Below are 15,665 nucleotides of genomic sequence, written 5' to 3' on the forward strand. Positions count from 1 at the left end.
CATCCTAAAGGAGATCAGTCCCAGGTGTTCATTGGGAGGACTGATGCTAAAGCTGAAACTCCAATACTTTGGCCACCTCATGCAAAGAGTTAACTCATTGGAAAAGACTCTGATGCTGGGAGGGATTGGGGGTAAGAGGAGAAGGGGATGATAGAGGATGAGATGGCTGGATTGCATCATCGACTCGATGGACATGAGTTTGAGTGAACTCCAGGAGTTGGTGATGGACAGGGAGGCCTGGCGTGCTGCGATTCATGCGGTGGCAAAGAGTCAACTGAGTGACTGAACTGAACTGACTGATGACCCAGCAATCCCACTGCTGGGCATACACACTGAGGAAACCAGAATTGAAAGAGACATGTGTACCCCAATGTTCATTGCAGCACTGTTTACGATAGCTAGGACATGGAAGCAACTTAGATGTCCATCGACAGATGAGTAGATAAGAAAGTTGTGGTACATATACACAAGGGAATATCACTCAGCTATTAAAAAGAACGCATTTGAGTCAGTTCTAATGAAGTGGATGAAACTGGAGCCTATTACACAGAGTGAAGTAAGTCAGAAAGAAAAACACCAATACAATATATTAATGCATATATGTGGAATTTAGAAAGATGGTAACAATGATCCTAAGTGCAAGACAGCAAAGGAGACAAAGATATAAAAAACAGTCTTTTGGACTCTGTGGGAGAAGGCAAGTGTGGGATGATTTGAGAGAATCGCATTGAAACATGTATATCACCATATGTAAAACAGATGACCAGTCCAAGTTTGATGCATGAAATAGGGTACTCAAAGCTGGTGCACTGGGATAACCCAGAGGGATGGGATGGGGAGGGAGGTGAGAGGAGAGTTTGGGACAGGGGAATACATGTACACCCATGGCTGATTCATGTTGATGTGTGGCAAAAACCACCACAATATTGTAAAGTAATTAGCCTCCAATTAAAATAAATAATTTAAAAAAGAGAAGTGTTCTATGGGCAGAAACAGATCATAATACTTTCTATTCTTAGTTGGTTGAGTGCTTTTATTATGAAAGGGTGTTCGGGTTTTTGCCAGATTCTTTTTTTTTTTGATATCTATTGAGATGATTATATGGTTTTTCTTTTTTAGTTTGTCGTTATGGTGAATTTTATTGATTGATTTTTCAGATGTTAAATGACTCTTGCTTTCTTGGGATAAACCTTACTTTGTCATGATGTATTGTCTTTTTTATATAAAGATGCATTCAATTTGCTAAAATTTTGTTAAGAATATTTTATATCTATGCTCATGAGGTATATTGGTCTGTAGTTTTCTTATGTCCTTGCCTGGTTCTGGTATCAGGGTAATACTGGCTTGTAGAATGAGTTGGGAAGTATTCTCTACTCTTCAGTTTTCTTGAAGAGTATGTGTGTGCTGAATAAGTATTGTTTCTTTCTTAAATGTTTGGGCCTGGGGTTTTCTTTGTGGGGAGTTTTAAATTATTTATTTATTTATTCATTTTTGTCTGTGCTGGGTCTTGGCTGCAGCACACGGGCTTTCCCTAGTTGGAGTGCAAGATCTCCAGAACACGAGGGCTCAGTAGCTGAGTCTTAGCTGTGGCTTAGCCCCACGGCATGTGGGATCTTAGTTCCCCTACCAGGGGACTGAATCCATGTCTCCTGCTGCTGCTGCTGCTAAGTCGCTTCAGTCGTGTCCGACTCTGTGCGACCCCATAGACAGCAGCCCACCAGGCTCCTCTGTCCCTGGGATTCTCCAGGCAAGAGTATTGGAGTGGGGTGCCATTGCCTCATGTCTCCTGCATTGGAAGGCAAATTCTCAACCACTGGACCACCAGAGAAGTCCCTGAAGGAAGGTTTTCAACTACACATACAATTTCTTTAATAAATACAGAGCTGTTTTGGTTATATTTTTTTTTTTTTCTTGAGTGGGTGTTTATAGTTTGTGTCTTTCTAGGAATTTGTTCTTTTTATCTATGTTGTGCTATTTCTATTTGCTGTAATCAGAACAGCAGAGCTCTTTCCCCATAGTTCTCCTCGCCCCCAACCCCCCATATCTTTTCCAGGTAAATCTCTTTTTGGTGGTTTGAATAGGGTCTTGATTGGGCCCTGTGGTTCCCATTTTTCCCTCCTAGGGTCAGCTTTTGCCCAAACTTCTCACTCTCACTCTCTCCCCCTCTCCCCACCACTTGAACCTCCCAAGCAACCTTTGCAACCTTAAGACTTTCTGGTTAGCAAGAATCTACCCAATTATATTAAAAAAATCCATTCCAAATTGCTTATTATTTAATGGATTAATCATTCCAGTAGAATTTGCATTTCGAAAGAAAATAGAATTATTCATAGCAAAAATAAATCTTTAATGGTGTTATTTCCGGCTCTGTGGCAAGTAGGTGAGGGAAGTGCTTTGGGTGATGGGCTTTCCTCTCTTTCTAGTGTAAGTTGGCTGTTTTCGCTATTCTGCTTGTTTCTACCCAGGGAGTTCCCTTTGCCCTTCGGTTATTACAAGATGTTTCACACAGTTCTGCAAGATCCTGCCACTTCTCAGGGTCATCAGAATCCATTCTTTGTGCTCTGCTCTTGTAGGTCCCAAACGGGTGGACTTCTCTCAGAAAACAATGTTTGTGCCCAAGAGTGGAGTCTGCGTTCCCCACCTTGGGCTGCCGGGTGGACCACTCTTCCCAGGCACCGGCGCGCCTCTCGAGAGCCGCGACCGAAACAGACGCGGTGTTAAAGGTCTGATGGGGCGGCGGGGAGGGCGCGGGAAGTGGCGGGGCTGGGGATGGGCGCACCGTGCCACCGCGGGCTCCAGGAGCACGGCGCGCCGCGCAAGAGGCCGCGGCGGCCTGGACTCGCTAGAGGGGAAGAGAGAGGAACAGAGCCTGACCCCGCGCGCGGCTCGAGCCCTTTGACGCGCGGGAGACGCCAAAGCCCGGGCGGGCGGGCCGGAGGGGGCCGGGCGGGGCGGGGCAGGGCACCGCTGTGCCCACAGTCCCCGGCACTAGGCGAGCTTTGCGCGTCCCGCTTCGGAGCGTGGTGCACGGCAGCACCATGGGGTCCAGTAACTTGGAGCTGATTTTTGACAGCGTGGGGCACTTCGGCAGGTAGGGAGATGGGGTAGGGGTGGGGAGGGAGGACGGTGCCGGGGGAGCTGGAGCCACGTGGGTGGAGGCGCCGCTGGGATCTGTTTCTTTCCGTTGCGGTGGGGTTCTTGCGCGCGCAGAGCTCGCGATCCGAACACATCTCCCTACCCCTCCTTTCCGGGAAAAGTCCAGAGGCCTGGGTCCTGATTCTTGGCCCTGAACCAGGGCCAGTTCGAGATCTTCTCGAACTCTGGCGGCCGGACGCCCCCAGAGCGAGCAGCGGGCGCTGGGGGCTGGCTTCGGAGTGGTGTGTGCAGGGTCCCCCGGCGCGCCCTCTGCCGGTGCCGGAGTCCGAAGCCCCGGCTGCAGAGGCCAGGTCACAGGAGGAACGCCTGTTCTTCGCAGCTCATTTCTCTTATCTGCCAAATGGGCTCCTCTTTCACTTCCCCAGACGACTGCTGTCCCGCCCTAACCCGTGGTAGAGTCTCCTTCAGTGCCTGGCAGGTATTGAATTGCTCTAGGAACAACCGTTTAAAGTTTGTTCGTTCTTTTTCTGTGTGTGTGTGTGTGTTTTCGATTTATGGAAACCTAGTATGTGCCAACTACACAGTGCGGAATCTTACAATGGGGTGGGGCTGAATCCTTATTTTAATGATTGGGAAACTGAGGCTGGGTCAAGGACCCAAAGCTACTGCAGGGTGGGACCTAGGTTTGACCTTTGTATGATTGTCACTCTCTTTTCATTTGTCAAATTAATTTAAAAAATTTAAAGTGTATTCATTCATTTATTTATTCATTCATTCTTGGAGAAATACTACTTTGGCCCAGAACGTTTTGGGAGAAGGGGTAGCTGGGCGAGGAGCCATAGAAAGTGTGGATCCAGAGGTTTGGGGCTCAGTCTGAATCCTGGCCTGCCACTCACTGCTAAGGTGACCCTGGGAATACTGTGTCTCAGTTTCCTATGCGCAAAGTGAGAATTATAATCATTCCTGCCTTTAGCTCCCTTCCAGGCTTGTGATGAAGAGCTGATGCTGTGCTGTTCTCCAGGGTGAAAAGTTGCACAGATGTTGGTTATGATTCCCAGTGTCCACAAGAAAGCAGTGGTGAAACAGGCCGGGAAGGGGCAGGAGGCCCCAACTCTCCCCTACTTCCTCCTGATACCTGCATTATTGAATGCTCAGTTGTGCCCGGCTCTGTCCTAAGTTTTTTGTACATGTTACCTTCTTTTACCTTCACCGCAGCCCTTTGAGACTAGTGGTAATCACTCTCATTTTACACATGAGGAAACCAGGTCTTGCACCTAAATCACAAATCTCTTAGTAGCAGAGCAGAATTCGATGTCATTGGATGTCCATTGGCCTCCACAGCCCATGCTGTCAACTAGATGCTCTCCTGAGTGCAACCTGGGATTCAGCCAGGTCCTTCATTTATTATCTCATCTTATCTTCCTTGAAGCAGAATAGCATCGGGATTACAAAATCAGCTCTGGGAATGGATGTCCAAGTTCCAATCCTGGCTTACCAAGTATTAACTATATGGTCTTGCGCATTTGACTTACCACTTCCTCATCTGTAAAATGGGGGTAATGATAGTACTACACATGTTTGTTATAAGGACTCCACATGCAGCTCTCATTTCATCCTCATGATAACCTTAAGAGGTAGTAGTTACTAATACCATTCTTTCCCCATGTATTTTAGGGATTAATCACCCTACTCAGGAGCTGTAACAAAGAGACCCCTCAATTGGATTTTGTCTCTGATAACTGTCCAGGGCAGTTGTGCTCCATGATGTCGTCCAGGGACCCAAGTGGGTGAGGCAACTCCACCATCCACAGCATCTGGGGCCTCTGCTCCATGTCCTCCTCACCCACATGGTCAGATGTGGCTCCATGTGGTGGGAGAAAGGGAGAATGGGTCTGGGGAGACAGCTCTTAGGCAGTCACATTAGAGTATGCAAAATCTTATCATTCTGTAAGTTATCAATAAATCGTGACTATTATTGTTACCTGAGTCCCCATTCTGGTAGGAAAGGTAGATTGTGAAAGCTACTTATAGGAAGGAAAAGGGTAACATGTCAATGCTTATAGCAAAAGGTGAAAATAGTGTGACCATATCATAGCAGCCCATATTTTCTCTGGCATTTGCTCTCATTGGTCTCTTTATTGTCTATAAATAGAGAGGGAGGTTATTGTGTATTGTTATCTAGTCTTAGGGAAACCTAGTGACTATGTTAAGTAGAAAGCCCTAATTGTCTCTCATTTCTCACTGGTCATTTCTAAGGTGAGGAAACACTGTCCAAATCACCTTTAAAAGAGGAAAGCAGGACACCTAAGAAGAATTATGTGTTGTTCAATACAAAATACAAGTTTGTATTGAAGTTACAAACTCTTCACGGTTTAAGCCCCATGTCAGCGGGAATTGAGGAAACTGAGATTCAGGAATAGTGTTGAGGGAACTAAGAGCCTGGATCTTTGAGCTATCTTGGAATAAAGACAGAGAGAGTTTAAAATTTCAGAGTTGGAATGATGAGCCTGTGGCTGACTTAGATGTATGGGTATAGGTGGTGGTTTTTTTTTTTTTTTTTTTTTTTCAGTCAGTATATGACCCTTTACCCACTCCAGTGTTCTTGCCTGGAGAATCCCAGGGACGGTGGAGCCTGATAGGCTGCCAGTCTATGGGGTCGCACAGAGTTGGACACGACTGAAGTGACTTAGCAGCAGCATATGACCCTTTTAGGCTCTTTTTTGACTTCACCTTATGAACATCATAGTATCTAACACTTACACGTACATAAAGGGTAAGGATCTTGCCCAAAAGACCCATGTGGTAAGTAACCGGAGACAAGCTTCAAACCTTGATAGTCTGGTTCTGGAGTCCATACTGTTAACCACAGTGGTATAATACTAGTTATGTTTTACTATGGGCTACCTAGGTAGTGCTAGTGTTAAAGAACCTGCCTGCCAATGTAGGAGACATAAGAGACGCAGGTTCAATCCCTAGGTGGGGAAGACACTGAAGGAGGGCGTGGAAGCCCACTCCAGCATTCTTGCCTAGAGAATCCCCATGGACAGAGGAGCCTGGCAGGCTATGGTCCATGGGGTCACAGTTAGACACGACTGAAGCGATTTAGCACATACGCAGGCATGTTCTATTATATAGAATGATATCAATCTAGGACTGAATGTAATTTTCTTTACCTGTCACCCAGATAGCATAGGTCTGTTTCCTGGAGGTTCTGGTCATCTTTCTTTTACTTACCTCTGGTTTTTCTGTCTATTCTTTTTCTATTAGTGTTTCTCTTGGCTGTGGGCATAGTGATGTGTTGTGTCTAAGTCTGTTGTTCTGAAGGAGCCTTGGGCTGGGTAGACACTTGGTGGACAGCAATCTTTATAAGGGAGAAGATGATTTGTTAGAATGCTAGACACCTAAGGAAGTAGGATTTTCTTTTTTTGAGGACGTTATCCCTGTGACTTCCCTGGTGGCTCAAGTGGTAAAGAATCCTCCTGCAACGCGGGAGACCTGGGCTTGATCCCTGGGTCGGAAAAATCCCCTGGAGAAGGGAATGGCAACCCACTCCAGTACTCTTGCCTGGAAAATTCCATGGACAGAGGAGCCTTTTGGGCTACAGTCCATGGAGTCACAAAGAGTCAGACATGACCAAGAGACTAAGCAGAGCACATCCTTGTGACAGGAAAAGGGAAATTTGAACTGAAAGTGTGTTTAAGACCTTCTCAGCACCTGTGGGTGGGGCAGAGAAGACAGATTCTAGCTTCAGAGGCCTGCCAGGGGAGGTGCTCTGTTGGGGGGACTGGGTGTGAATGGAGAACGTGAATAGAGAACTTGTGCAACTCTGTGGAAAAAACTAGTGACAACCATGGGGTTCAGGCTGGCTGGGGAAGGAGTGAGGCCAGGAAGGTGGCAGTAAACTAGAGAAGCTGGTGGGCACCAAAGGCTGGAGCCCCGAACAGTGCTGGGGATGGGGCCAATGGGAGGGGCGCGGGAGCTAGGAGGATGGGATGGGAAGCTGTGGTCAGACAATGTGAGTTTTGCAGCAGTGGGGCCTCTCCAGGTGATGAGACTACTTAGGTACCAAACCTAAACGCCTCCAGGGGCAGGCAGGTAAACTTCACACCAAACAAACTTCACACACAAAAAAATCTGTCTGCTCTTTGTGGGGACTGTGTCGAGTTTGAGCACTGGAATTTGTGAAGTGGGGAGGAGTTGAAGTATAAAAATGTATGTCATATATGATGTATGTTACCTTCGCAGTCATATTCATAGGGTTGTCGTTATGGGATGCCTCTTAGGTCCCTAACAGGATTTGGTTGCAGATGGTGACTGCAGCCATGAAATTAAAAGACGCTTACCCCTTGGAAGGAAAGTTATGACCAACCTAGACAGCATATTAAAAAGCAGAGACATTACTTTGCCAACAAAGGTCCGTCTAGTCAAGGCTATGGTTTTTCCAGTGGTCATGTATGGATGTGAGAGTTGGACTGCGAAGAAAGCTGAGTGCTGAAGAATTGATGCTTTTGAACTGTGGTGTTGGAGAAGACTCTTGAGAGTCCCTTGGACTGCAAGATCCAACCAGTCCATTCTAAAGGAGATCGGTCCTGGGTGTTCTTTGGAAGGAATGATGCTAAAGCTGAAACTCCAATACTTTGGCCACCTCATGTGAAGAGTTGACTCATTGGAAAAGACTCTGATGCTGGGAGGGATTGGGGGCAGGAGGAAAAGGGGAGGACAGAGGATGAGATGGCTGGATGGCATCACTGACTCGATGGACATGAGTTTGAGTGAACTCCAGGAGTTGGTGATGGACAGTGAGGCCTGGCATGCTGGGATTCATGGGGTTGCAAAGAGTCAGACACGACTGAGCGACTGAACTGAACTGATGCCTTTATTCAAGCTAAGCATAATGGAGACCCTTCTCCGTTTTTGCCTATGTGTATGTGTGTGTGTGTGTTTTTAGCTCATAGGTCAGCTATAATAACTTGTTTCTTTTCCTCTCTCTTTGCAGATACCAAATATTCCTCTATTTTATATGTGCCTTCCAGAATATCTCTTGTGGTATCCACTACTTGGCTTCTGTGTTCTTGTCAGTGTCCCCCCAGCATACCTGTAGGCCCCCAGGCAATGTGAGTCAGGTTCTTTTCCAAGACCTTTCTACTTGGCAGTTGGAGGACGTCTGGACCCAGTTCTCCGTGGGCCGTGAGGATCACATCCTCGTGCAGCTGCAGGACGGGGAGATCTGGGAGCTTACCAGCTGTCAGAGGTTCCGGAGGGATGAGCAGTCGAGTCTGGACTATGAGTACAGCGGCCAGAAGAGCAGCTTCCCTTGCTTGGATGGCTACATCTACGACAGAAGCAAGTGGCTCAGCACTGTGGTGACCCAGTGGGACCTGGTGTGTAACCGAGAGTGGTTTGGAAGGCTGATCCAGCCCACGTTTATGTTTGGAGTCCTGCTGGGAGCAGTGATCTTTGGCTACCTCTCCGACAGGTAACATGAAGTCTTTTGTGTTGTTCCATCCATCAGTGTAGGGTTCATTTTCTCATCTCATTGTCTTAGGGGACAGGGAATTATGTTCAAAACTTTAGTCATTTTCATACTTCCTATCTAAATACGTACTTCTTTGCTGATCTGGTATTTAGGGACACAAAATAACATTAAGGGGATGGGTTCTGAAGACAGTCCACCTGTGTTCTGCCATTAGCTGTGGACCTTGGCTCATTGCCCGACCTGCATTTCAGAATCTTGTGTGTAAGCTGGCAATGAAAATAACAATACTCATCTCAGAGGGTTATTGCAAAATTAACACAGAAAAAGTACCTTGGACATATAACCACTCAGTAGCTACTGGTTATTACTTTGAACATTTTTTATTTAAATAGACTTGCTTTTTAGGAGGATAGTCTGGCCCTATGCAGTGATGTCTATGAAATTTTGTGATGTAGCAACCAAATTTTTTAAAAATATACTTTAAAATGAACATATAGCTCTTAAAATAAGGCAAAGTTCATCTGTGTATGGACATGGACCACACTTTTAGTGCCTGTCCCAGAGCACAGAGATGAACTTATTTATTTGACACCATAGTTGTGAATTTTACAGGCATGTCCTGGGCACTGGGAACCTAAATACAACTGCTTAGGTCAGAAATCCCTGCCCTCAGTGTGTGCTAATCACATGGGACCAACAAACACATTGAAAGAAAAATTATAGGGCTTTGTTGTGTCTGGGGCCATATTAGAAGTGAAGGCCATGGAGACAAAGACTGCTGCTGCTAAGTCGCTTCAGTTGTGTCCAACTCTGTGTGACCCCATGGACGGCAGCCCACCAGGCTCCGCTGTCCCTGGGATTCTCCAGGCAAGAACGCTGGAGTGGGTTGCCATTTCCTTCTCCAATGCAGGAAAGTGAAAAGTGAAAGTGAAGTTGCTCAGTTGTGCCCGACTCTTAGCGACCCCATGGACTGCAGCCCACCAGCCTCCTCCGTCCATGGGATTTTCCAGGCAAGAGTACTGGAGTCGGGTGCCATTGCCTTCTCCACTATGGAAGCCTAACGGGAGGAGGACCCAGGTCTTTCCCCTCACCTCCCACATCCCCTTCAGGAGATGGGGTTTGAATAATGAAATTGCAACAGAAGTGGAGTCTATTAGTAAAATAGTTATTATTTGGTGACTGAAGTTACCATTTCAGTTTTTAAGAATCTTCTGCTTCATAAACTTCCTGGGAAGGATGGAAGTTGGGTTGTCAGTGGGGAGAGGAGCAAGACAGGAGTCAAGGAGATAGATACTCCCTTTTGGAAAGTCCATCAGTGGAGGAAATGCAAGATGCAAGGTGGCTACAGGAATGATGGGAATCCAGAGAAGGTTCTTGTCTTTGGCTAGAAGAGACTTCAACTGAAAGGGAGGAGTCAGAGGAGTAATTGGTAGAAGTAATTGGTAGAATAAGGCCTCAGAGGAGATGGGAAGAGACATGATCCAATACAAAGATTGCAGAATGTATTTGAAGAGAAAAGGGTGTATGTCTCTGGACAGGAGGGAAGGAAAAAAGGCTGCAGGCAGCAGCAGGTCTTGTTGGCAGCTGGGCAGAGCAGGAAATTGCAGAGCTTTCTCTTTGATGTTCTCTGTTCTCTGCTCACCATCAAGAGAGTTGCTCATCTGTTACAGAGAACAAAAACGTTGTGGGTAGAAGAGGGATGGATGAAAATAGTTTAAAATGACATTCAGGGCTCAAATGAGATTGGGAAACCTTTATATGTAGGGCCAACAATCCCTGTTAGTGCCCATGGGAGCAGAGCAGGCTGAGGCTGTGAATTTGACAGTTTCCAATTTGCTTACATACTCTCTGCCACAATGGGCAAACCTGTTGCTTGGAATCTCAGGACTGTATTCTTTTGCCTTAAAATGATCTGTCAGGGACTTCTCACAGGGAGAAAATATTTGCAAATCATATAGCTAATGACAGTCCAGTATCTAGAATACATAAAAAACTCTTATAACTCAACAATAAAAACACCAATAACCCAATTCAAAAATGGACAAATGATTTGGATGGATATTTTGCCAAAGAATATATACAAATGGGCAATAAGCACATATAAAAATGTTCAACATCAATAGCCATTAGGGAAATGTAAATCAATACTATAGTGAGATACCCCTGGTCACTAGAATGGCTGTAATCAAAAAGACAGTTAATAACAAGTGTTGTCAATAACAAGTGTGGATATGGAGAAATTGGTGGGATGATAGAATTGGGGCAGCCACCCGGGAAAACAGTTTGGCAGCTCCTCAAAAATTAAACATAAAGTTAGCATATGACCCAGCAATTCCACCCCTAGGTACATATCCAAGAGAATTGAAAACATAACTTGACATAAAATCTTGTTCACAAATGTTCATGGCAGCATTATTCATTATAGCCAAAAAAGTGGAAACAATGTCCAAATATCCATCTAGGGATGAATGGATGAACAAAACGTGGTATAGCCATGCAATGGAATATTGTGTATTAGTTGCTCAGTCATGTCTCACTCTTTTGTGACCCCGTGGACTGTAGACCACCAGGCTTCTCTGTCCATGGAATTCTCCAGGCAAGAATACAGGAGTGGGTTGCCATTCTCTTCTCCAATGGAATGTTATTGAGTCATAAAAAGGAATGAAGTACAGTAACATGGATGAACCTTGAAAGCATAATAAAATAAGCCAAGTCTTATAGTGTGCAATTCCATTTATATAGAATGTCCAGAAGAGACAACTCTATAAAGATAGAAAGTAGATTGTGGCTGTCAGGGGACAGAGGGAACAGAGAATAAGAAATGATGATTCCTGGGTGCAGAGTTTCTTTTTGGAGGGATGAAAATATCTTGGAACTAGATAGTGATGAGTTGCACAACTCTGTGAATCCACTAAAAAGCCACTGAATTGTGTACTTTAAAACTGTGGTCCCCAGCCTTTTTGACATCAGGGACTGGTTTCATGGGAGACAATTTTCCCATGGACCGGGGCAGGTGGGGGACGGTTTCAGGATGATTCAAGTGCATTACATTTATTGTGCACTTTATTTCTATTCTAATGCTGCTGCTGATCTGATCTGACAGGAGGTACAGGTCTGCAGCCTGAAGGTTGGGGATCCCTGCTTTAAAAGACTGGATTTTATATCATGTGAATTACATCTCACTTTTCAAATCTGCAGGCATGTAATTGTTATTTGTTTGCTTTTTAAAGAAGGAAATGCCCTTCCCAATTATGAAAATATAGGGCAAATAGGCAACTTATTCTGCTAGCAGAATGTCGCTAGACTTCTGTTTTTAGAGGGACTTGTTAAGAGTTGCCTCCCCCTTGGTGGGCAGAGCCAGCCCAGCAGGGAAGATGATCCAGCAGGTGACAGAGCACGTCCTGACAGGGAAAGGACAGATCTTCCCTCTCCTTCCTTCTAACCCCAGGTTAGGAGGTCCTTTAGGGACCACCCAGAGTGATCGTGTGTGTATATTAGTAGCTCAGGTGGAGACTTGGCCACTGAAAAACTGACCTTTTGAAAAAATTGTGTGTTAACTCATGATTTACCCAAAGTAAATAAGTCAAATACATAAGCTACTAAAAATATAGGTAAATTTTATCTTTCTTGAATTAGAGTGGATGTTTTAAACTGTTGCAGCCACACCTTGCTCCTTCCACTGTGTGATTCTTATTTTTCAGGGCAGGAAGACGACTTGTTTTGTGGGCCTCAAGCACCGGTGTATTTTTGTTTGGCATAGCGGCGGCATTCACATTTGATTATTACAGCTTCATAGTCGCACGCTTTCTTCTTGCTATCGTGAGTTGGGTTGTTGTTGGGGTTTCTGTTTATTTGTTTGTTTTTGCCTCTTTAATCCCACTGCAGTATTTTTTATATTAAACCTTAACTCTCTTAGTTGTGCTTATTTAGAATCTAGTGAGATAGAGATCAAGGACTAATCTTTGTTCACTGCCCAAGTCTTTCTGTAGAATATTAGTGCCCTATGCTTAGAATGGAAGCTGTTAAATGAAAAATTATTGCTTAGCAGGCTGAAACGTTTCATTTGACTCTGTGCCTGACATTGTGATCCACATTCCACCATTACCAGCAGCAGGGATCTGTGAGACATCACTTCCAGTTGGCATTTTACTAGGGATTCTGGCCAATTGTTGTTGTTGTTTACTTGCTCAGTCGTGTTTGACTCTTTTGCAACTCCATGGACTGTAGCCCACCAGGCTCCTCTGTCCATGAGAATCCCATGGATTCTCCAGCCAAGAATACTGGAGTGGATTGCCATTTCCTCCTCCAGGGGATCTTCTTGACCTAGGGATCGAACCCTTGTCTCCTGCATTGGCAGGAGTATTCTTTACCTCTGAGCCACCAGGGAAGCCCATTCTAGCCAATACTGTAAGGCAAAAGATAGAGAAGAGACAGGGAGAATGAGAGGGAGAGAGGAAAGCACAAGGGGACAAAAAGAAAAAAAGTCATTATTTATACCCATTACAAATAATAGCTACCAATTATTTTACTTCTGAGCAGTTTGTCAGTCTAGATATATGCACGAGCCAAACAGACAGTTAAGGCATATTGTTAATAATGTCATGTGTATAACGTGCAGGAAGGGTGAAAACAAAGCTTCAGACCTTTTTGTTCTGGGGAACAGGGGAGGATAGTGGAAAGGGCATGTGTTTGAATTCCAGCATTGTTATATATTGGCTTCTCGGCTGTGTGACCTTGGGCAAATGCCTTATCCTCTTTGAACCTTAACTTCTGGTCTGTAAACTGTAGAAAAGAATACCTATTTCACTGGGTTATTACCAGGACTCACTTGAGATTCAGGGAAATGTCCGCAGTTCAGTACCTGGCATGGAGTAAAGCTGACTGTTGCTGGAAGTGGACCAGGGAGTTTCCACACTCAGTGAGGCTTCCGGACAGGCTCCACACTACCTCACAGCAGCAACAGCGATTCTTTTTTGGAGGTCACTGTTCAAGTATAACAGAGTGAAGTTTTCTCTTCTGGAGGAGCTTGTGATCTTGCTAAACACAGAGCAGGGCATGCATCCCCTCTCATCGGAGCAGATGACCTAAGGATGTGGGGAGAAGCCAAGGACTTCAACCTCAGAAGAAGAGGTCACTGTGCCCCCTCCAAGGGCAAAGTGGTATATTCTCTTTTGGAGTCTTCATCAACAGCTAGGAAGGGTCCCTAAGAAGCCACATTTAGATGGTCAAGGATAGAAGGATGCATTAAAAACAATTTAGGAGAATCGAAGGTGCTGTTTCTTTAAAAAGTGTAATATTTTTGGGAATGCAGAGAGTTTTTAACACAAGAGATAACAACCAGCAGTTCTGTCTCCACTAAGGACAGAATAAGAGGAAATGACTCTGTTGCTGCAGGGTGAGGTTTGATAATAGACCTTCTGGTGGGAATGATTGTATAACAGAGGCAAAGATAGGTCTTGAGAGAGTGTGGAGTCCTCTTTTGGAATAATTAAGAAAATAATTCTAAAATCTTCTTGGTCTTGCGAAATACCTTGAGTTGATTTCCAAAGCCAAGAAAATCAGACAGCCACCCATAGAATAAATACTTCTGTAAAATGTGTTGTTAATTTTCTGTGGCTCTTTCCTTTGGTTTTTATGGGAAATATATTTGTGATGCAATTCTGATTAGGGAAGATGCAGGCAGATTCATTTACTCAGCACATTTATTGATCTACGTACAGTCATGCTAAGTAAACCTGACCAGGATGTTTCAATAACCCTGTAGTGTAGCAGGAAGGCAAGATGCTGACAGACCATTGTAAAAAATCCATACAGTGTTGACAGTAAGGACCAGCAGTGGGGGGAGGGGTTCCACACAGTGGGGGATGGGATGGGGAGTCTAGAGAGTCAGGGTCTTTTTAGTCTGAGGGATAGGTGAGAGAAGAACCTTATAGGCAGAGGAAGTAGCAAGTGAGAAGGCCCAGAGATGTGAAGGAACTTAAGGTCTACATACCAGGAGAATAGAGAGGAGATGAAATGCACGGTGAGGCTGAAGGAGAGAGAGCTGACTAGGTAGACCTTGTAAGATGACAAAGGGTTTGCTTGGTTTCCTAAAGGTAAGGAGAATCCTCTAAAGGGGTTCAGTGAATTCAGCGATGAAGTGGTCATTCTGACTGCTGTGTCAGGGGTGGGGTCAGGGTAGATGTGAGGAATTGAGTATTATTACTGGAGGAGACAGGTGCGAATGGGATCAAGGAGTCTTTCGGAATTATTCAGGCAGTTGTGCATGGATTGTTTGAACCCAGTGACAGAAGTAACTGGTAAAAGTGGGAGGGAACTCCGAAAGAACTGGCCTTGAAAAAAACATCTTGAAGACCGATGTTATAGCTTACCTTAGTGGGGAATTAAAGGGGAAATTTGTAGTGTTTGAAGGTTTAAATTTACCAAACCACTGGATTCTTCAATATGGGAAGCCTCATTATCAGGCTTCATTATCTGAGTCTTGCAATTACAAGGTTGCATGGGGAAATAAAAGCTCAAAATGTGCAACTGACCATTCATACAGTCATCCCTATCAAGCACCTCTCTGCTTACTGCTACTGGGCTAACCTCTTTCCAACTCTGATGCAAAATGAAATTGCAGATCTTACAAAAGATGCTAAACTACAAAGAGTCTTTGAAAGCAGTGGGAGAAAACTGCCTGAATGCTACACAGATCCCTTGACCAACTGGGACCTGGCAGAGATAGACCAATTAACTTTTGAAGAAATGAATATCCATAAAGATAATGACAAGACAAGCCTTCAAAACAGTATGATTTGAATATCAAAGGATTAAGAGAGGACTTTGGGGAAGTCAGTGGTACCCCAGAATAATTTTTCAAAAATTAATTTTATGATTTAATTTATATTAATAAAAGTCAAATGTGAAATAATTTTGTAGAACTTCTAGTCCTTTCACCACCACCCTCCTCCACAAAAAAATCCATTTGTTTCATTCTTTGTTTATTCCCTGGGTAGTCACATAGTGTTATTATAATCTGAATTTCGTTAAATTTAATATAGGCCTGCTTTTAAAATAAAGTTTTTCCTCCATTCTTTTTACTGTGCTAAAA

General features: G+C 44.6%; 1 protein-coding gene across 1 annotated transcript in view; it reads left to right on the forward strand.

The window, feature by feature from the left end:
* The first annotated feature begins 2,979 nt into the window (after positions 1–2,979).
* Positions 2,980–15,665, forward strand: part of SLC22A16 (solute carrier family 22 member 16) — a 35,395-nt gene continuing 22,709 nt past the window's right edge. Inside the window, exons 1-3 of the mRNA XM_055535204.1 lie at positions 2,980–3,091; positions 8,093–8,572; positions 12,274–12,391. Of these exons, the coding sequence (XP_055391179.1) occupies positions 3,039–3,091; positions 8,093–8,572; positions 12,274–12,391 (651 nt within the window). The 5' untranslated portion in view covers positions 2,980–3,038. The remainder of the gene's footprint in view (positions 3,092–8,092; positions 8,573–12,273; positions 12,392–15,665) is intronic.

The sequence above is a fragment of the Bubalus kerabau genome, chromosome 9, assembly GCF_029407905.1.
Source record: "Bubalus kerabau isolate K-KA32 ecotype Philippines breed swamp buffalo chromosome 9, PCC_UOA_SB_1v2, whole genome shotgun sequence".
In the NCBI taxonomy this organism is placed as follows: Eukaryota; Metazoa; Chordata; class Mammalia; order Artiodactyla; family Bovidae; genus Bubalus; species Bubalus kerabau.